This window comes from Pezoporus occidentalis, unplaced genomic scaffold (assembly GCF_034315485.1).
Source record: "Pezoporus occidentalis ecotype Australia unplaced genomic scaffold, CSIRO_AGI_Poc_V1 ctg179, whole genome shotgun sequence".
NCBI classification, from domain to species: domain Eukaryota; kingdom Metazoa; phylum Chordata; class Aves; order Psittaciformes; family Psittacidae; genus Pezoporus; species Pezoporus occidentalis.
This window is the reverse complement of record NW_026913629.1, coordinates 557,487-579,625: the sequence shown is the minus strand read 5'-3', so window position 1 is coordinate 579,625 and position 22,139 is coordinate 557,487. Positions and strand designations below refer to the sequence as shown.

At 43.2% G+C, this 22,139-nt stretch overlaps 1 protein-coding gene across 10 annotated transcripts in view; it reads left to right on the top strand.

Moving 5' to 3' along the window:
* CUX1 (cut like homeobox 1) overlaps window positions 1-22,139 on the top strand; it is a 271,313-nt gene that overhangs the window by 209,656 nt on the left and 39,518 nt on the right. For 5 of the 10 annotated variants that reach the window (XM_062614919.1, XM_062614915.1, XM_062614913.1 and 2 more), the window contains 2 exons: window positions 15,237-15,539; window positions 19,870-20,058. The exons of 1 other annotated variant lie outside the window; for it this stretch is intronic. In XM_062614919.1, the coding sequence (XP_062470903.1) occupies window positions 15,237-15,539; window positions 19,870-20,058 (492 nt within the window). Of the gene's footprint in view, window positions 1-15,236; window positions 15,540-17,002; window positions 17,066-19,869; window positions 20,059-22,139 lie in introns of all 10 variants that reach the window. 4 more of the 10 variants (XM_062614914.1, XM_062614916.1, XM_062614912.1 and 1 more) reach the window with 1 other exon arrangement.

Genomic DNA, 22,139 nt, shown 5'->3' with positions numbered 1-22,139 from the left:
TCTGCCTTTTTAATGATTTATGTATCAAAAGCACGGACCAAATCACATGGAACAAAAAGTTGAATTAGTGTCACCCAACTGCATCAGCGTTTTTTCGTGATGAATTTGGCCCTTATTTAGTTGCATTGCTGCTGATCAGAGCTGGGTTGGCTTTGGCCAGTAGCCATGTGCCAGAAGATGGGTTTTGTGCTTGGGTATATTTCTAAATGCTTGTACTGTATGTAGCTTTTACCAGCCTGTTTCATTCTGGGTTCTTAAGTCTTTACTGAGCATCTGTATGACTTCAAGACAAAGTTTCAGGTTTTGCTGCTGTTGATTTCATAGCAGCTCCCAGGAAAGCTGAATTTGTATTCACTTTTGTATTTATCCTCTGTGAAGGACATACACTCTCTCTATACTACATTAAAGACTTGCAAATACTCAGTGGGAAAAAGACGTGCCTTTTTGGTCTGTGTTTCTGTAAGGGTCGTCTTATGACCTAATGTGGAAATCTTCATTTGCCGATACAGCTGCGGGTGATCTCAGGGGATTTTGAATTTCCCTTTTGTTTGTCTTCCTTTCTGGGTATCATCCATCATTCCTAACCTCATGCTGCTTAGCAATAGTAACACTCATGGGAGTTGAAGAAAGGATTATAGCAGCATAAAATGGGGAGCTAATTAGAGCTTGTTTCAAAATCAGAATCTAGCTTGAGATAATTGCGTATTATCTCGTGATTTAAAAACCCAAGATCTACTGTATTTAGATCAACTAAAATGTGCATAAAGGCTTTCTTTTTAAAATAAAACATTTGTAACAACAGGGAGATTACCTCTTATCATCCCATGGGAAAGAAAATCTGAAAAAAATAACCAGAATGCAGTCTGTGATTCACTGTATTTAGGATATTAACAGCCATAGTGTGGAATGATGACAAACCCACGTATCCATTATATTTGTATTTATGTAATGCATATTCCTGTAATATCTTTTCAGTACAGAATCTGCTGAGCAGGCAGGTAGTTAACTGTGTACTGAGTAGATCTTCCCATTTACCAAGTAACAGAAGGATGCTGTCACTTCGACTGTTTGGAGAGAAACAGAGTGGGAAGAGAGTGTATTTCAGGCTTGCAGTCCATATTCAGGTTTACCATCCTGATGCGCTGATGGGAAGAGCTCACTGGCCACTTGGTAGCAGTGGAGAAGCTCTTACCCCCTCATTGCTCCATGGATCATGGTTTCATTGTACTCTTTTGTTTTGGATGGGCAGAGCTGTCTGAGATGGTTCGTCAGAGTCCAGAGCACAGCAGGGATTAACATTTGGGGAGCCAAATCCTTAGTACCTTGAGATCATGCAAGTCATCGGTCCCGTGATGCTGACAGATCTTCTCCAATTTGAGCTATTTTTCATTGTTGAATCAAAAAGGAGAGAGAGATTGTTCTGCAGTCCTTTGCTGGTGTTCCAGGTTAATACAGCTGTATGACCTGAGATGTTTGTGGTTAATGTAGTCTGTGAAATGGAAGAGAAGGGAGATCACAAAGTGCTTTTCATAGCAGAGTAGTTGGACTGCACCTTCCTTGCATAGATGGTTTACATTTAATGACCAGTTTTTGAGTCTTTGGTTAAGAAGCTTGTTTCCTTTTGTGCTGGGTGCAAATGCACGTTGAAAGTTTGGAGCTGAACAACCAAGTCAGCCAAGCAGTTACCTTCATGCTAGCCCTGAAGGACACTGGTGCACATCGGTGAAGCTTCCACCACATTCTTTCTGTGTGGCTTGAGATTGCAGTTCTGGAGCAGTTGGCCATGACTGTCTTGATTTCAAACCATAGGCTATCAGTTGGCTCCTCATAAGGGCAGCTGTTGTAGTCTGTCTGCGATGTGTGTGATCATATTCTGTGCCATTTCCCTGACATTTGGACCATGAAAACCTTCCTGGCAGCCTTTCTGGTATCAATAAAGCTGGGAGAATTGCCGTCAAGGCAACCTACTGGGACCTGGGAATGCAGTGTGAAGTCAGTGTTTCAAGTTCATTCTTAACATAATGTTGGCTATCATTGCTAGCCATCATCTGGTCATTCTTGCCTCTTGCTTAGCTCTGTCCTCCACAGGCCGTCTTGCATGGCCCATAGTCCTTCGTCCATCAGTGATGCTTAGCAAATAGCATTTGTAGAGAAATTTCTGCCTTAGTTGTGTTTTCTGTCCATTGAGCCAACCAGTGATTAAGCTTGCAGAAAATGACTCCATCCTTATTGTGGTCATAGCTTCAGTAGTCTAAAAGTGCTAAAATAAAATATATAATCACAGAGTAAACACTGTTTTCTAGGCAGATAACCCTTGCAGCTGACTTAAAATGGCAAAGCACCAACACTCTTCTCATATTAATATGGCAAAGAGGAGCCTCAGGCTGGATTCTGAAGACAAATTTAATTCACTCTGAAGTGTGGGTATGGGTTCATAGTACTCATTTTGGAGGAGTTACCCAGACAGGTTGCAGCTATGCTTTATTTCTGTGGTTAATTTGGGAATGTGGGTCCTTTACACTCCCCTTCAGTGTTCAGGGAAAGATCTCCATGCAAGGAGCTCATGTACAGCTCTGCTGGAGTGTTTAGCCAGGCACGCTAATGCCTCATTCTCAAAGTCTTCATTTTTAAAAGTTAGAATTAATGAGGGAATATATTTTTTAAGCTGTATGACAAAAGAATCTTTCCTCACCATTATTACTGGTGGGCTTCTCAGGTAGCTTATAGGAGTACCAGTAAGCTTAATAGTTGCTGAAAAGTGGATATAGTTTGTGAGTACGGGCTTCCCCTGCAGCTTCAGCATCAATCCGAATGTGTAACTTCTTGTACTCTCTTCAGGCTTTGTTTAGGGGAATATTGAATATTAGATCTGTGTAAATTCCACTCTTCATTGTTTTATTGCTTTTTTCTTCATTTCATTAGTTACCAGCATTTTGTTTTCCCTCCTTTTGCACATTTGGAGTTGTGCAGCCTCCTTTGCGGAGGCGGGGACCCACATTACCTCCCCTCCCTGCTTCCCAGCACGGGGGGCTTCTCCTGCCAGCTGCTAAGCACAGAAGAGCTGGATGGAAAATGATGAGCTGATACGTTGGAAAGACAAATGCAAAAATAACTGGAGCAGCACTGAAACACGAGCGAGGCTGTGGCAGTTGTGCTGGGGGGTCAGGAGTCAGGGTGATGGCCAGGATCTGTCTCCTGTGGGCTGGCAGCTGCAGAAGAGGTTGGGAAGGTTCTTCTCTGAAGGGAGTGGGTGTGTTTCTGTTGGTGATAGGAGGCTCTGGCAGCTGGCAGAAGCTCACGCTGGTCTTCTGGTTGCTTGTGGGGAAAGGAGGGGGCAGCGTGTCCAGCCCCCATGGCCGCGTGGCTGGCACCAGTGCGATGGAAGTAGCCATCGTGCCCTCAGGTGTCCCCCACAGCAGCCCAGCCACTGCTTAGCAAATGACAAAACAAAATGCTCCTCCGCTGGATGAAAACTACCTTGCTTTCAATCCAAAGAACAGATAATGGGCTATTTTCCTCCCAAAGTACAGGAAAAAAGGTGTGCTAGTACCAAACGTGTGGGTTGTTATTCCCATCTTATAATGGGGATGGAGCTGCAAGGCAGCCGTCGTCTCCACCAAGCAGCTCTAAAACAGGAAGATAAAGAGCCTGTTAGACTCCTAACAACAAAATCCTGTTTGCAGAGTTATGTATTACTTGATAGCAAATCATTCCCCCCCCAAAAAAAAAAACAGAAAATTACCAGAAAATTAGAATCTTCTGCGTTTCCTTCTAGCCTGCCCTTTGCATTAGGGTGTGAGAAAAACTGATGACTTTGTCTCACCTAATTTGGTGGGTATTGGAGGTTTTTAAATTTGCCAGCAGCCATCCAGAGAAACAGCAACTGAAAGAATCCGGTGATTATTTACATCTGATGAGAAACACAACTTGCATTGGAACAAAACAAAGTGGGTTTGAGATCAGGTTTAAATAAAAGTGACAATAGAAAAAATATCCAATTAAAAAGAGCTAATGAAAGGAGAAAATACAATGACAGCAAGAAATGTAAAATAGGCCAAGTAGTACATGGCTTTAAGCTGACAGAGTGTAAATTTGTGTTAGATCTCAGGCAGTTTTTCCCTGTGAGGGTGCTGAGGCGCTGGCACAGGGTGCCCAGAGAAGCTGGGGCTGCCCCATCCCTGGCAGTGTTCAAGGCCAGGTTGGACACAGGGGCTTGGAGCAAGCTGCTCTAGTGGAAGGGGGCAGGGAGTTGGAACTGGGTGAGCTTTAAGGTCCCTTCCTTTGTCTCACATCTGTACTTGTCAAAGATATTGCTGATAGCAACTTAAGAGGTACTTGTTTCTTTGGCTGTGTCTATAATGCCCTATAATGGCGTTGAAAAATGATGGCTGCCCAGAATAATTCAGGCACTGTTTGATGCTATTTACTGCCAAAACCTCAGCTTGACAACATATCCCTGTGTTGCTGTCAGTGCTGGGGGTCTCTCTGATGAGACTATCCCAGGACAATTCTCTGCTGCGAAGAGTGACATTGTCCTTGTTTGTTCTCAACAGCTCTCCTCACAGGTAGCCCAGCCAAAACATCCTTCTCTGTCGTTCCACACGAGATGGTCTCCTTTGGTATCCGCTCCTGAGACATCCCTCCTTTCCTCTGTGCTCTCCAAAGGGAGTTTGGGATAGGTGGGAGATGGGAGCTGCCCCTTCCATCCCCTCTCTTGCACACACATAGGAGGTGGGAGATCAGTGCAGTGTAACTATGTTGTGGTTTATGTTTGTTTCTCTCTTTTACCCCTCTGGAACTTGGGTCCTAAAAATAGTGCAAGTTTGAACTGGCAGATGTTTCATTTGTCCTTTAGGAGAGGACCAAAATTAGCCTCTCATTTGGCACCTAAATAAAGCAACTTAACTGCCTTTATGCGAACTTTGCAATTACTGTCTATTGAAGTTGCAATGTTTTGTTGTGTTCGATGGGGAAGGCTATTATGTAAGTAACACCCCACCTAAAAAGCCAACAGACCTTGAAAGAGAGGACACACAGAGCCCAAATGGTTTGTTCTGGGGGTTTGGGTTGCTGAGTGTTTCCTTTTCCTCATCTGAGGCAGGTGTTTTTTCCCTAATGAAGGTGTCATTTAAATACAGGCGAAAGTAACTTGGAAATGCTCAGAGCCATCTATGGTAAAGCTAAAAAAAAAACAATAAAAGGACAGCAATGGTTTTCTCTAATTTTCAGAGAAAAATCTGCACAGAATGCCTGAAGCTGGGTTAGCAGTGGGACTCCCCAGGGGCAACAGAAAGATGTTATAATCAATTACCACATCATAACACTGATGTATGATAATTACTGAGTGTTCCTCCTGAGATAGTGCAGCATTTGGCTGGGATGCGGCTCTTTCATGGTCCACTGCCTGATTAATATGCAAATAATAGGCTGATTGCATGATGAATGCAGAAAATGAGTTCGCTGATAACGTGAGCACCGAAGCGGGAAGATGATAAATTACTTTTACTGACTGTCCTACATTAAGTACCCTTTCTCAACAATTTTATCACAAATTAAGTAAAGCAGTATGGAGAGATTATGAGGATGTGTAAAATAATGTACCTTAATAGCTTTTATAATATTGTTGCATACAATGTAAATGTCATTTTGTTTCAGTACTTTAGCCAGTACTCCTCCTGAAGAGCACTACGTTTAGTAGAGCAATGCTCAGGGTCACTCTTCTTCAACTGCTTGCTTCTGAGATGAAGAACAACCCACCACGTTGTTAGATGGGTCTTCTCTCTTGGGAAGGAGGGCAGTCATTAGCCTGGGATCCATCCCATGTGTATCCTGCCCATTACAAATGAATGTCCACATTGTTTAACGGGGGAGGTATGTTTAAATGCAGTGCACACTGCACATATGCATTCTGCTTCATACGCTTGTCTGGAGCAGACAAGAGGTTAAAGTCTCCAAGGGGGATGTAGAAATACCTTCACACTCAGGCTTACAACAGAGGAGGACAATAAACCATTACAGACATGGTAAGGCGTTAAAGTTAGTCTCTAATCACAAGGTCAGCAAGTCAACAAAGACACCATGAGCTGCAGCAGAACCTCTAAAAGCTCTAACTCCATTTCCCAAAAGGCATTGTGCACTCATTTATTTTGATTATACTAAAAATATAACTATGTGGGGTTGTGGCATCTTGATTGATTGCTTTCTCGACATATTTGTTTTAACAGTCAGAAAATCCTTAATAAAGCTTTTGCACACAAGCTGGTTTAGTAAAAAGGTTATTGAAAATATTTTCTAGCACTTATTTCTAAATACTGACTTCTGACTTAAGTAACAGAAACAGAGAAAAATCTCAATACTACATAAAGATTTGCAGGGTAGAGCAAAGCCTTTCAAAGCAGCTGTGATTTTGCCATTAATCACCTGATTTAAAATCTGATAGCTTCTTAGAAAGGGTTCTTTAATTCTTTAAAGATGATATGTAAAAACCATAGATTTCTCATTTAGCACTTTCTTGGGTCAAGAAGCTCTGTGGGAGCAGGTAGGCGTTTGAGGAGATTCTCCCTATGTGCTTGTTGTGGTCTTTACCTGTTCCATAGAGATCCACTTTTGGCCAGTGGGACTGGGAAAGGATTCAGGGCTGTTGGCGTGACCAGAGCATTGCTCTGATGTTTCTGATTGTGTGCCTACATCCAGCTAAAAATATTCTCAAGTTCCTTTCTTTTCCCCTTCATTCGTTGTAGAATAGCACTTAACATCATGGCTGTGTAGAGACCTCATGCTTCCCTGTAGGCCATTTCCAAAGTGCCTCCTATTTGAGAGTTTTCATCAGGTGGTGTGGTTGTGTCAGGAGTTGGTGTGTCTGTTCCAAAGTCTGATAGATCTCAGTGAAACTTCTCATTTTAATTGATTAACTCCAGTCATATCTTTCTGCACAAGGTTCTGGATATCCTGGATGTTCAGACTGCCTTCACAGTGATCTTCTCATCCTCACCGTTGTAGCGGACAGCCCAGCAGCAGAGTCCTCCTAACTCAGTAGAAGTGTCTATGAAAAAAGAATCATTCTATGATTCTAAGTCTGATGGTTTGAGTTTATGCAGCCTTACAGTTGTCCAGCTCTGCGACATTGCTTAGCCAGGCCTCCTGTATGATTACCTGGATTTGCCTCTCCACATCTGGGTGCATGTGGTGCATGCGGTGTGCAGAACAAAACTTTACAGCTGTTGAGGTCTTTTGCATTACTGGAGCACAACACACCTCTCAGAGAGCTATAAAGCACTTGTGTGGGCTCAAGAGGTGTGTGTGAAGAGCTGCGAGGGTTCACCAGCCAGGACTTCCAGTGGTGCCTTCCTGGAGCAGCCATAAAAGGGTGAGAACCAAGTGATGGCACTGCCACACTCCATCTGCTGAAAGCTTTTTAAGAGGCATGCGCAGGAAGGCAGTTCTGACCCTGTCAAAGTTGTGAGCTAAACACTGCATCCTATCCAGAGCAGGCATACATAACACAGCAGCTAGACATGTTTCTGCTCGGTTGTAAAGTTGGTTGGATGGCCCTGGGCACAGGGTGTTCTTCTGTTGTTGGTCCACAAGCAACATTAAACTCACAAGGCTGCACTAGGACTTTCCTTGTTATTCCTAACACGGAGACTGGCACAAAAGACCATCCTTTTGCTGATGGGCTTGACTGCAGATGAGATCAGGAAAGAGATCCAGGTTCCTGCTCAGAATCCCTTTCATCTGTATGCATTGCAGGTGTGTGGCAGTGGGCAGCTGCTTTTCAGATCTGGGTCACAGGTTTGGTTCCCCCAACTATGTGGGGACAGCATTATATTTCAGGGTCAGGCAAAAATGGAGGTAAAGGATGGAGCCAGCACAGGAACACCTTAAACTGCTCTCATGCCAGCTTTTGGTTGTGAGGAGTCGGAGTCTTAACGTAGGTTTGGCCACAGTGGGATTTCCAAGGCTGTCTGAGGCATTTGTAGTTGCGCGTTCGTTGGAAACAGAATTGATTGCCCAACTTCTGTAAGTACTTTTAAATGTCCAGCTCTAAATCTCTCCTCACGAGTCTATCATCACCTCACATCTTACTTGCTCTTTTCTGAACTTCATCGGATTTCTCCCAGCTCTTTCTGGTTTCTAGAATGGCTGAAAACACGTGTTTTAATACAAGTGCCAAGCTAACATCCCTATTGAAAATGCCACATAAAAATTGCAGCGATACCTTTAAGCCTTTATCAATGCTCAGAAGCAGTTTTTTTCAAGTACTTCTAACATTCACTCTGATCATCCAGGTAGTTTTATGTGCTCTATGCAGTGTGGGGACCTTTATTTTTAGTACTGCCCTAGTAATTTCGGAGTTAACCAAAGCTGGTTTCCTCCCCGTTCAGTGCAGATACGCATACATCTGCATGCTTTCCTAAAGGGGTTTTCTCTTGATCCCTCCCCTCATCCACATAAAATTTCCCTCTGAGCCAAGACCCAAAATAACATTATCCCCAAAGTTCCAGCATTTGTGAAACAAACAAACAAACAAAATCTCCACGGTCAGAATGGAAATCTTAGAGTCAGTACAATAGCAAGTGCTTGCAACTGTAACTGCACGTACCTACCTACTCCACCTCGTTGCGTATGCGCGCTGTACGGAGGTTTGTATACTCCCTACATAGAACTGTGGGAGTTTATAACTGTAGGGCAGATCATATTTTCATAAGCCACAAACTGTGAAAGGCAAGGTTCACTCACTTGAAGTAAATTCACCAAAACCACTACCTGAGAGAAAGCCTTCAGCTTTCACATGGATTTTCTCTCAATCAGTCAGAAGACGGATGCATTGCAGCGCTGTTCCACAAATGCCCATCACATCCCACAGTTCAAGCTTGCACTGCACCTCCGTTAGCCAGGAGAGTTGTTGGGGTGCTTTGCTCTTGCAAAGACATCCATTGAGACAGGTAAAATGAGACAGGAGGGCAGAGGAGAAAAATATCTCCCTGAAATTTTCAGACCCTAGGAAACAGAATGAAGTGGTTGTCCTGAGGATGTGGCTGTTGTTGAGCTGTGTGATCAAGTCCTGATTCTCAGCACAGCATACACCAGGTTTTGGTTTATAGAATGGGCATCCTTTTTATCAGGGGAAGACATGAGACACTTTGATCTCAGGCAACCTGCCAGGTCTGTTGTTGTCCATTAACTCATCTGCACGAGGAGGTAAATGCAGGCCCTGAAGTAGCAAATGCTCTTTTAATAGGTTGCTGAGAAATCTCTTCTCCACGTTTGTCTGCTTTCATCTTCCCTACTAATTTGCCATAACAGGAGTGCACAGAGCGTGGGATGCTCCGTGTCCTCCCTGCTCCACTGTGCACAGGATATGGCAGTTCTCTCTGCCCCTTGAAAAGGAACTTGGAATTTGACTAGTTTGGCATCAACCTGAAGCTTGAGCTTTGGACACTGTAAAAAGTGGTGCATCAAACCCAGTGCCAGTTAAATCATGTTTGGGTTCTTGTTGGAATGTCACAGAGTACCCTGTCATTTTGTTTTAGCAACTTGTCCTTCCAAATGCGCAGTTCGCCTTATGGCATGCCAGCAGTAAAAATGTCACTTACAATAATTACTTTTTGGTGAAAATGCTTGCTGACTTCCTACCTTCAAGCTGTTTTTTACACAGTGGGGAGATAATAAGAAATGACTTTATCCTGACTGCTCAAATGAACACTAAATGGAATTTAGGTTATTATTACTGCAGATAGAGGACTCTGCACTGAAATTTAAATAGTGGATCAGATAAACTACAGAGATTTGTCTCTGGAAATTACAGTGGATCTGCTTTTTCAATCCACTTCGCTCTGGAACTTTAGACAGCTGTTGTCTGCCTGCTGTCTTTAGAATATCATATTTTTCATAATCCTTTTAGAGGCCTCTGAATACCTTCTGTGTTTTGCCTGGTCTTCCCCAGCTATGCCGTGTTTGGTACCTCGTTCCCCAGGAGTCCTTTTGCAGTTTATTAGCTAAGCTTGTGTTTGCAGCAGCAGTTGGGCAGTTTATTCTCCTAGTGGTTCCTGAGCTGCAAAAGTGCAGAGTGCTCTTTATACACAGGCGAGTGTGCTGGGAGGAGAGGCTCCGTGCCTTGAGCTTGTGTTTGATGTTTGCAGATTCAGATGCCATTGTTCAGACCTTTGCTCTGAAGTTTTGGTTACAGTTGGATGTAAAGTCAGTTTGCTGCCATGGGCGTAGGAGCTGAGGTAGGGTATGAGCAAAAGTGTCAGACCTGCAGCTCTTGAAATGCATACAGGCAATTCCACTGGAGGAATCTGCCTATGCTGGCAGACAGCAGCGGGATGCCTCTGGGACTGCTGAAACCGTATCCATGTCTCAACACTGCTCTGTCATCTGGATACCTCTTTTGAGAGGGATACATCCGGTACTGGTGTCATGTAGACATCTGTGATTTTCCAGGGAGGTTGTAGCAGGCGTCACCTTAATTCTTTGCATCTGAGGTGTCCTGAGCTTCAGAAGGAGCATCCAGAGTGCTGTGAATCTGAGCTATACCACTGCTTTCATATGGAGAGCAAAGTCAGATTGCTTTGAGTTCCTGTACATCACAAAAATGGTCCTTCTTGATTGGTACCGTGCAGTTTCGCAGAGTATAATTGAAAGTCTCTGACTGTTGAGCTCCTGCAACTGAACAGGTGATGCTGTGCTGTAATGGGGGACCCCAGTGCAGCCCATGGTTTGTTACACCCTACGGGGATTTTGTCGTGTTACAATGGCAAAACATGATCAGACCTTGTAGAAGAATGTGTCAGGCTGATGCTGTTGGGGAAAGTGGTTTCAGGTAATTTGCAGGAGACATTAGGATAATCACAGTCCAAAATGTTCTACAGGCAGTGTTTGAGCAATTCAGGATCCAGGACCCAGTACTGGGGACCTGACCCCGTTGTGGGAGTGGGAAGTCTTGTCATTGAAGAAGAGTAAGAAAAGCTGATGTTAAGTTCAGGAAAACCACCATAACCAATGAACTGAGACTGGAAACTCTATTTTCAGCCTTCCTCACATTTCCATGACACTGTTGTAATAGAACCTATGGGGAAGGTGGAGAGGATGGATGGGACCAAAGCATCATTTAGCTTCATCCATTGTGCTAAGGAGTGCAAGAGCACAAAAGATTTTCTGTGTTCATATAAATGAAGGCAAGGGCAATTTGTTATGGTTCTCAGTGAGTTTTGTAAAATGCTCAGACAGACCCTCATCCTATATGCTGAATTGTTTGTAAGTTTGTTTAGTTTCTTAACTAGTAAGGGGTAGAGGTGGGCAAGCTGTGATGGTTTGGGGTTTTGTTGCAGTGAGATGGTCGTTCAAGCAGCAATTTTATATTGGGAAAATAGTATTTTAAAAAGAAAATAGAAGGTATTTGTATAATGTTGACTTTGTTTCCATCCATTTATATACCCTCATTTCAGATTATGCATCCCGTTCTAGTACTGTAATAGAAAAAAACAAAACTGAAGAATTTCCTGAGTAAGGAGCAGGTGTTCTGCCAGGAATGATGTGGTCCCAAGTATGTCTCTTCAGTGTTTGCAAACTGCATCCAGTGTATTTGTCTTTATGAAGATCTGTTTGCCTTCAAAGACTTGAATACTCACCTTCACTGGACAGTCATGGCTCTCTCTAGCTATGTCCATCAGCTGTGAAATAGCCAGTGTTGGTGTTTCAGTTGTCTTTGTGTTTTAGCTATGAATGGAGGCCAGTTGCAGTGGCCCAGTATTTCAGATTGTTGGCTCATTTATGCAGACATCACAATTGGTTGGAAGTGCCTCAACTTCCCTATACCCCAGATGTATATTTCGAATTAATAACGTAAGAAATGCATGGTAGTGCCTTTGCCCTTTCATGACTGCAGTGTTAGAAGATTTGGATCACTTAAATGTATTTATTTGAATCTTTAATGCTGTTTGTCAACATCAACCTGTAAGTGCACAAAAGATACACCTGTTTCCCAGCCATTTACAATTGTCATGTTGAACTGTGTCATAATCAAAGCTTAGGTCCTAATGGTCTTCCCACCAAGCTAGTGTGGGGACACCCTGTTTCTCCCATCCTCTATAAAGCACAGGGCATGGCTGATGTCTTTGGTTACCTGAGACCTTAAATAAAATCCCAGGTTCTGCAATGACCTTGTTGCTGGTGATGCTTTTGATCTTTCCAGCTCTTTACTTCTAGCACCTTATTCTGGGGCTTTTGCTTCAGGTTTTCAACTGCATACAGGCTGTTGGAAAGCAAAGCAAAACACCCCTTTGGTATAGCAAAGTTTCTCTGGAATTTATTAAAGCAATGCCATCAATAAATGATGGCTGTGGGGTTTGCAGGTCCTACAGCCAGCCGTAATACAGTTTCAGGCTTGTATTGACAGAATAATCCCTTCCTCACTAAATACAAACATGTAAACATTCACTGAACATCACTTATTCCCTCTTAAGAAACTGCATCGCTTTTAGGCTAGTGCTGCTCTTCAGTGCAGTCTGGGGTTAAAAAAGCAGAAAGCGTTTTAAAGAACTAAGCTTCCAGTGAATTATTTTCATTGGAAATGTTCAATTGCTACTTTGGAAATCTTAATATGTATTTTTCAGATGTCCTGAATTTGTTCCTTTGTCCTGGGAGGAACTTGAGAGAAATGAATACAGACAAATTATTTCATAAACCATGCAAAATGGCTGTGGATTGACAGTTAAATCTGTAACAGTGAATACATTCAATTTTCCCCTTTGTTCTGTCAGCAGTCACTTGCACTCTAAATGTCTATTTAATTTTTTAAGTAGATTACCAGGAAATGTTTGCATTATTTGATTATTGAATTTACTTTTCCAAATAATGGATCTTTTCCTCAAATATTTATGTGGTATTGAAACCGTTTTTGCATCAGGGAGCAATGCTGAAAATGAATGGGGACCATATTTTGAGTGATTTCGGGTATATGTGCAGAATGCCTCATCTGAAATCACTGTACACTTGTGTTGCGTTGGGGGAAGAAAAGCAGTTTGTCATCTGTACTGCTTTCCAAAATTAGAGTCAGATAATCCCACCTTTTTGAGTAAATAAGGAGCAGATTGGCCTGAAAAATGAAATGCAAGTAAGCTCTTGATATGTGATATAAAAAATAAATAAGCTAATATGTGAACAACATAGAGCATTTTAGTGATAGATGATAGCAGAGATTACCTTTGTTGTTTACATAATTAGGCTGGGCAGGGAAAGGAGAGGGAGAAAGCAGCATTCAGCAATGCTTTGTTTAGTCCTGTGTGGTTGGGGGCTTGGGGGGGGTTGGATTTTTCCTGCGCTCCGTGTGTGCATGTGCTTTGCAGTGCACGGATGAGGAATTGTATAGGAAATTTGCAGCTGCTCTAGTTATTCAGTAAGATTTGTATAAGCTGGCACAAGGGACAAAATTAGAGGGAACTTGAACGAGTGCCGTGCAGTTTATTAGCTAGGCAGCCATAATTTTGACCTTGCTGTGGGTTAAAGGACACAGACCTGAGAAGAAATCTGTTTATCATGGAGGGAATTCATGCCGTCCCTGACAGTGTACAGTGAACAAGATGGATGATCTGCCAAATTGGTCCCTCGCATGGGTGAATCAGGGCAAATTTACAGTACAATTCCTTTGCTGCTCCTGATACAAAAATAACATTTGCTGGGGTTTGTATTCAGTTGCATGATGACCTGGGGTGAACAGAGAGAAGAAATCAGATTTGTAGGATCCCTATTACCTTAAAGATTTATATGCACCTTGCTTTCCTTTTATGTCTGCCTCTTTTGCATCTCTCATAAAGCGCTAAGGAAAAAGTCCAATTGCTTGCTTTGAGAAAGCAACTTTATGTAGGAGTGTCAGGAAACCTCTCCAAAATGCAGCGTCTTTGAAAGCTTCTGTTACCTTGAACAACACAATTACACTATGCTCCCCGCTCCATGTGGACCCCACTTCTGTAGCATTTTCCTTTAGTGTTTGGGATATGCTTCCATGCTGCACAAGCTGCATGTGCTGTAATGGTTTGACAATACTCTCCATAACAAACAAACTTGAGAAATAGTGAAATTTGCTGTTAGTGACAGGAGCTGATGCTGCAGAGTGAGCCTCTCTTATAGCTGTGTTGCCATGCTCAGAAAACAGTTCTGTTAGAGGGACTAAGTTTTTGATGGGGACTGGCCTCATCCTGTACCGTTGAGAGCCTTGTAAGCTGCCTCCAGAGAGCTCGAGACAAATCCACTGATGTATGAATCTGATACACGTGCGATTAACCGTGTCAAGTAATGAGATGTGAGACAGCAGGGAGGAGGAGGAGGCAGGCCCACAAAAATGGGGGAGAAATTGCATGTGCTCTTTATCTTTGGAAGGGAATTGTTCTTCTAAACCACATTGTCTACGTGTTGTTACTTGAAAACATGTTTAGACTGTGCCCTTAGATGTCTGGATTTTCAGCATAAGCTCCGTTCCATTAGAGATAACTGTGAATTTATTAGGGGGAAACAACATTTTGTACAGAGCCTATTTTTGTTGGCAAATTAACAGATTCAGAAAGCTTTCTTTTAAACAGAGTGTCACAATAACAGATTTGGGTGTCTCCTGATCCACTGGCTATCTTTATGTTGGGTTCTCAAACACGTTAATTAATACACCATAATTACAAACTGCATTTTAATCTTGTTATTTCTAGGCAAAGAGAAGTGCAAAAATGTGATGCGAGTGATAAGAAACAAAATGAAATCAGTAGCGCTCTGCAGCTACAAAGTTGTCTCACTGGTAGAAAATCCCTCATTGACACTACAAAATAGTAGCTGAGTGAGTTTTCTTACAAGCCACAGAAGGAGGCTTAAACCAGTCTAAAAATGGGAGATTTTAAAGCATCCTTACACAAAAAAAAATGTTGTGGAAAGCAGAACTCTGAGATTTCCTGAGCAAGGAGATTTCTTGCAAACTTCAGGACTATTTTGCTTCAATTTCTCCTGATTTTTATTCGTATTTGTACATCTTGTCTGTATGAGAAAGCAGAGATGACTCAAGATAAAATTAGAAAATAATTCTGTTTTTAAAAAGAGGCTTTTTAGTAACCAAGTCATAACAAGTAGTATTTTGCATACTTAGGCATTTCTTTAAGGAGGTAGAATATAAATGAGAAGGCAAGTTAAATATCCCGCAATCAAAACATTACAATTATGCTAAAGTGGGGGCTTTTTTCTTCTTTTAATTACAGAAAGCACTCCAAAGACTTCTGCCAGTTGCAGTCCTGCTCCTGAATCTCCCATGAGTTCCAGTGAATCAGTGAAGAGCCTGACTGAATTGGTACAGCAGCCCTGTCCCACTATAGAGACCAGTAAGGATGGCAAATCCCAGGAATCCAGCGAGCCGCCTGCTTCTGAATCCCAATCTACAACACCTCTGCCGCTGTCGGGCCACTCGGCACTCAGCATTCAAGAACTGGTTGCTATGTCCCCTGAGCTGGATACCTATGGCATCACAAAGAGGGTCAAAGAAGTGCTAACGGACAACAATCTTGGTAAATCACTTTATTCTCATTTCTTGACCAAAATGAGTGTTCATGCTTTTATTTTTAAGCTGCATTTCAGTAGATGTTCACAAGAATACTTGGGTTAGACTCTGGCCTAAGCTTTAACCTGTTAAAAAGATCTTTTTATATTCTTTTTCTTTTCAAACTGGTAGAAAAATCCTTGCAGATTGTCACACTGTATTTAAAACATCATCATACCCCTGCTCCTCTTAACCTCTGCTTCTGGCTCACCAGCCGGATGCTGCTCCCAGCTACCTGAATACAGTCCAGCAGGCCATCAAGAAGACCAGAACCCCAAAGACAGGGAGATGTCCCCTTCAGAAATGCTGTTTTCCCCATGCTTATAGATGGAAGGCCACTACATTTTAGGCACAGCTGCGTTAGAGGAGTCCAGCGTGATCAGAGAGGAGGGAGATGCATCACAAGCAAAAATGTAGTGTACCTGTAGAGCTAGTAGGGTGAATTCAGACTCAGTTGAGGTTTAGGTGAACCTGTAGAGAAGTACATGGGGCCATTCAGTTATTTGGCTTTGAGATGTGCAAACCTAAGGCTGCTTTTGTTTACAGATGAGGTTTTGGGTGTCAAATTAAGTGTAATGTTGACATGACTGTGTATTTGGAATAGTCAAAGGGAATAACCTAATCTGAGTATGGGAAATCCAGGCTTAATACTGCCACTCTGCCTCCAAATCACTAGTTCTTCATATGGGTTTAACACTTGCTTCCCTCGCAAGGCTTTGGAAAGCTTTGGGAATCCATTGAAGTCTCTAGTGGGAAGCCAGTAAGGCTGCCCCAGTGTTAGCTGTACATGCTTCTGGGGCTTAGCATGGGCTTCACTTCACTTGTGTTTAGATGTCCAAACCAGATGTTTGGTACTCTCCAGAGATAACCAGTTGCTCTCCAGTGACTAGAGATGGGACCAGAAAGATAAGTTCAGGTTTAGACTGCTGGTGATCCTTATATGAGAAGAACTTCATCCATATCAAGTGAACTGTTACAACTGTATAAGTAAAAACTGCTTTATTTGAGTACATAAGGAAGCTTTTTTCAGCTAGGCACAGAATACTGTCAGATATGTTTTTAAGGGGAAGAACACTGGGATGGAGGAGGTTGCAAATTCTCATTTAACATAATTTAGGAAGAAAATGTCCCTGATCATGGGCATACCCTGATGAAATGGTGTTCCACTGAACCCCGCAGAATTACTTGCTTGTGAGCGTTTGCATGGGCACACTGTGGTTGCTTGGTCAGTGGAGGTAACGTAGAGATGAAGCCACAGGTCATGGTAAGGGTTTGCAGGTTCAAGCCCCTAGATTTTGGGCAAAATGCTGTTGAGTGCTGTACCTGCTCTGGTGCTCCAGAGAGGTTTGTAAAAGTATTTTTGTTGACCTTTGCTTTGATGCCATTTTTACTTAGTCTTTTTTATTTCCCATGATTTTTGTTTTCCTACAGTGTGGCTGACAAGCCTAAAAAGCAGCAGAAGAGCCAGGAAATGTGCCCCAAACTCTGCATTAGGTGTGGAACCAGTTTCAATGTCTCCTTTTGCGCCCTCAGTGTGCTAGTGCACCAGATTGTCTCGGTGCACAGGTTTCTCTCTCTTAGGCCACAGGGCCTTGTGAACCTGGCCTAGGCAACTGGTGGTGGCTCAGTTGTTCCAGTAACACCAGCCAGTAAAGACCATGGTTGTGCAAAAACCATTCACGATGTGTTTGGTGGGTCTCTCCTCCCATGCCTTTTAACATTGATTCAACAATCACCATTTGGTGACAGTGTTAATGCCGAGATGTTGCTGGTATTCCTCATCCCAAATGTCATAGTATTACCAGTGATTCCCTGCTGGGTAACATGTAACTTGGAGAGGAAAGCAAATGCAGTGAGCTATGGAAGGATTGCAGTGATGGGGATTTAGCAGAAAGGGACAGGACTAACCATGAAACCAGCATAATTTACCATAAAGAGGGTTTATCCATGAGGAGTTACATCAGTGGGAACAGTTATGAAGGGTATTAGGGTGAAAGATGGGGAAAATTAGCAGGAGTTTTAGGAAATCTATGCTTAAAAATATTCCAGTTATTAATAGCGCTCTGATGAAGATGGAGTGTGATATACCTGCTACCTCCTGAGAATGGTTTCTGACACGTTCCCCATTACCTTCAGAGTGATTCAGGTGCTTCATCCTGTCCTGCCATATCCTGAGATACAATAATGACACCTTTAGCTTTGCTCTTAACACCTAGAGAACATGATCATTACCTCCTTCCAAGTACGCATTTTTGATGTTTAGGCTGTAGTCTGAAGTTCATTTCCTTCAGCAGCAAATCTGTGCTTATATTCCTGCTCATGTGGCCACACAGCAAACCAGAGCAGTTGGTCTGAGTCAAAAGAGGCCCTTTTATTCTCAGTAAGTTGGTTTGACTTGGATCAGTTCTTTGCTCTGTTTTACTGGGCAGCCACATGGGCAGTCGCAGTGGGCACCCTGGCACTGCACAGCGGCTGTCGGAGCTCATCGCGCTGCAGCCAGAGCCCAGCCTGGGGTTAGAAACTGTTAGAAACATTAAAGGGAAGTTATTTAGGAAGGCACATGAAAAGATTTTTAAGGTAGCTGTCTTATCTTGCTAATAGCTGGCAGGTTTAAAGGTAAATGGATGAGGCCTTACTGGTGTTTTTCAGAACAAACAGGGAGTAGGTTAACTCTGCAATACGCATGATCGAAAATTGGCTCTGAATTAATTCTTTTGTCTGATTTTCCTGATGTTGAGGGTAGTGGAAAATCACTTATTACTTAGGAACTTAAGTGAATTCTGACTTCAGGTTTCTGTTCAGTCTCTGAGAACCATTTCCAGGGTTAGTTTAGGGTTTAGTAGCAGACTGTGTCACATTAGCCCTTTGTTTCCCCTTTCTGCGTTTCATTGTCTCAGCTGCTTCCTCCAAAAGCTCTGCAGACCCACCTGCCCGTTGCATCTGCATGGACATTCTGCAGCTTCTGGCTGCTCCCACATTCCCTCCTTTCTCCATACAGGTGAAAAAAAATCACCAGGGCAAAAGCCTTGGGATGTTTCTTTAAAGAGGAGGAGGAGATCCATGGAGTTAAGCACAGGGGGGTGGGTCTATAGAGCAGGTATTTTCCATGACCTGTTTTGTCAGGATCTGGCAAGAGCTGATGGTGCTTTTGTTAGTGTGGGAGTGTCCTGTACCGCTGTAGGAGCACAAGTCCCCACGTATCCACATTGTCCCTTAGGGATCTTATTTGTTGCCACTGGGTAAGAGGTGCTGGCCTCGCTAGGCAGTGAAGAAAAAGCATTCTGCTGTGTGTTAGTGTGGGCATTCAGGAGCTACCGATCAGACACAAGACCCTGAGGCCTAAACCTGGTCAGTATGGAGAGATCTTTGTGTTACCTTGAAAATACATGATAGCTGTGCTTCTATCAGGAATCACAGGCGGTGACTTGGATGACTTCAGGCTCCATCTTGTAACAAAAACTGTCGTGTACAAAGTAGTTCAGCTTAGGAAGAAAACTGAAGTGAAGGGGTTTAGAAAAGCAGCTGTATGGCAGGGTTTGGGCTGCACAGGCATTTTCCACAGTCTTTGGTAAGTTAGAGCTTAACCATGTAAAACTAGTGTTACCAATGCGCATACAAATGTTGTACATTGAAAAACATATGCAGTTCTTGCCGTGCTAGATGATAACATTTAGAAGGAGAATTAAAATCAAGTATTCTTAACTGGAAGTACTGTAGAAGCTGTAAAAAAAAAAGCTGTTACATTGTAAAATGTGGTTATCTGTAGCTGGTAAGACACAGTTAGAACACCACAGATAGTACAACACAAAATATGTACATGTGCCTTGGAGGACACTTATATGACCATTGCTGAATGCAGGGGGGTGCATTGGTCTTGATTGCTTGAAATGTTTGGACTGCACTGTTGGGATGAAGCTGTTGCACTACCCTCCTGCATAAGAGCTAAGTAGCCTCACTGCTCTCACTAGTTGCCTGCCTAGCTAAAAGTTCAGTTTATTTTTAATCTCATTCATTGTATTTTTTGCACACTGTTTCCCTGTAAGGTCCCACTCCCCAGATGTGTTGAGCTCCCCCCTTTGCCACAGTCAGATCCTAAGGATTTAACTAAAGCTCAATATTTACACATTTAGTGGGGGGCAGAGCTTTTATTCTTCTAAATGTTTCTCTTGGGTTTTCAAGCAGTTCTGAAGTAAGAATAATTGATGAATGATCTCGTAGACGTGTTCTGTCTTTATAACTATGAAGCGAGCCTCGTCTCTCAGCTGAATGAATTCATGCGATTTTCAATCTCATATTAGGTCAGCGTTTGTTTGGGGAGACAATCCTAGGGCTAACACAAGGCTCTGTCTCAGACCTTCTGGCTCGCCCGAAGCCCTGGCACAAGCTGAGTTTGAAGGGACGGGAACCCTTTGTCCGCATGCAGCTGTGGCTGAACGATCCCAACAACGTGGAGAAGCTGATGGATATGAAACGAATGGAGAAAAAAGGTAACTTGGAGCAGAACTGCTGACTCAGGCTTTCCATTTTTTCAGAGATGACCGTGTCTTTTAAAATTCTCCATAAATAGTATAGAGGCAGCATTGATCCAGCGTTATGCAGGTTATGCAAAAGGACTTCCTGACAGCTTTTCATAGCTGTATTTGATGCTAGCTCAAGCAGATACATCTCGACAAAAAGCCAAACAAAAAAACAACCCCAAACCCTGAATATTCACCAGCTGTCATGAAATCAGTGCTATATTCTCCTATAGATTAATCACTGAGGCCCCAGTGTATCACTGATAACTTGCCTTACCAAATGAGAAATGTGAGTTTGGGAGCTGGCTTTGGGTTGTTAGTTAATAGTACTGCAGCTGGTCACAGATGTTGGGCTGGAAGAACTGTGCATTGATTCCCAAGAGAACTTCTTGCCAGTCCTGCAGTGATGGTCACTAGGAGGAAAGAAAAATGCAGTCTTTATAAAAGGGTATTTGAGAATAATTGAATTTCTGGCCTTTATAGGGATAGAGGAAGCTGATTGTGTTAATACATGATCACAAAAACCAGGTAGGTCATGAGTATGTACCTGTGAGACACCTCAGTTGTTATTGGGTATCACAGTATCACAGTATGTTAGAGATTGGAAGGGACCTTGAAAGATCATCTAGTCCAATCCCCCTGCCGGAGCAGGAACACCTAGATAATGTTACACAGGAATGTGTCCAGACGGGTTTTGAATGTCTCCAGGGAAGGAGACTCCACAACCTCCCTGGGCAGCCTGTTCCAGTGTTCCGTCACCCTCACTGAGAAGAAGTTTCTTCTCAAGTTTAAGTGGAACCTCTTGTGTTCCAGTTTGTACCCATTACCCCTTGTCCTATCACTGTTTGCCACAGAGTAGAGCCTGGCTCCATCCTCGTGACACTCCCCCTTTATATATTTATAGACACTTATAAGGTCACCCCTCAGTCTCCTCCAAACTATAGAGACCCAGCTCCCTCAGTCTTTCCTCATAAGGGAGATGCTCCACTCCCTTAATCATCTTTGTTGCCCTGCGCTGGACTCTCTCCAGCAGCTCCCTGTCCTTCTTGAACTGAGGGGCCCAGAACTGGACACAATATTCCAGATGGGGTCTCACCAGGGCAGAGTAGAGGGGAAGGAGGACCTCTCTCGACCTACTAACCACCGCCCTTCTAATACACCCCAGGATGCCATTGGCCTTCTTAGCCACAAGGGCACAGTGTTGGCTCATGGTCATCCTGTCGTCCACTAGGACCCCCAGGTCCCTCTCCCCTATGCTGCTCTCTAACAGGTCGCTTCCCAACCTATACTGGAACCTGGGGTTGTTCTTGCCCAGATGCAGGACTCTACACTTCCCCTTGTTATATTTCATCCAGTTATTCCCTGCCCAACTCTCCAGCCTGTCCAGGTCTCTCTGGATGGCAGCACAGCCTTCTGGCATGTCAGCCACTCCTCCCAGCTTAGTGTCATCAGCAAACTTGCTGATAGTACACTCAATTCCCTCATCTAAATCGTTGATGAATATATTAAATAATACCGGTCCCAGTACTGACCCTTGAGGCACTCCACTAGTTACAGGCCTCCAACTAGACTCAGCCCCATAGACTACAACTCTCTGGCTTCTCTCCTTCAGCCAGTTCGCAGTCCACCTCACTACCTGATCATCCAGTCCACACTTCCTCAATTTAGCTGTGAGGAAGCTGTGGGAGACTGTGTCAAATGCTTTGCTGAAGTCAAGGTAGACCACATCCACCGCTCTGCCATCATCCATCCACCGTGTTATTTCCTCATAAAAGGCTAAGAGATTGGTCAAACATGATTTCCCCCTGGTGAAGCCATGTTGACTGCCCCTCATCACCCTTGGTAAAGAGCATATCCTGAAATTTTATCTTGTTCTCTATAAATCCATTACTAAAACCCAGTGGTTATGCAGAGTTTTAGTACATTCATGTGATGTTACAAGAGCAACTGAGAGGCTGCCATTATCAGCAGTTAACTAATTAATGATATATACATCTCTCAAGTTAGCCCTTAATGATATTAGTACAGACAGCATTAATCGTGTGCACTGA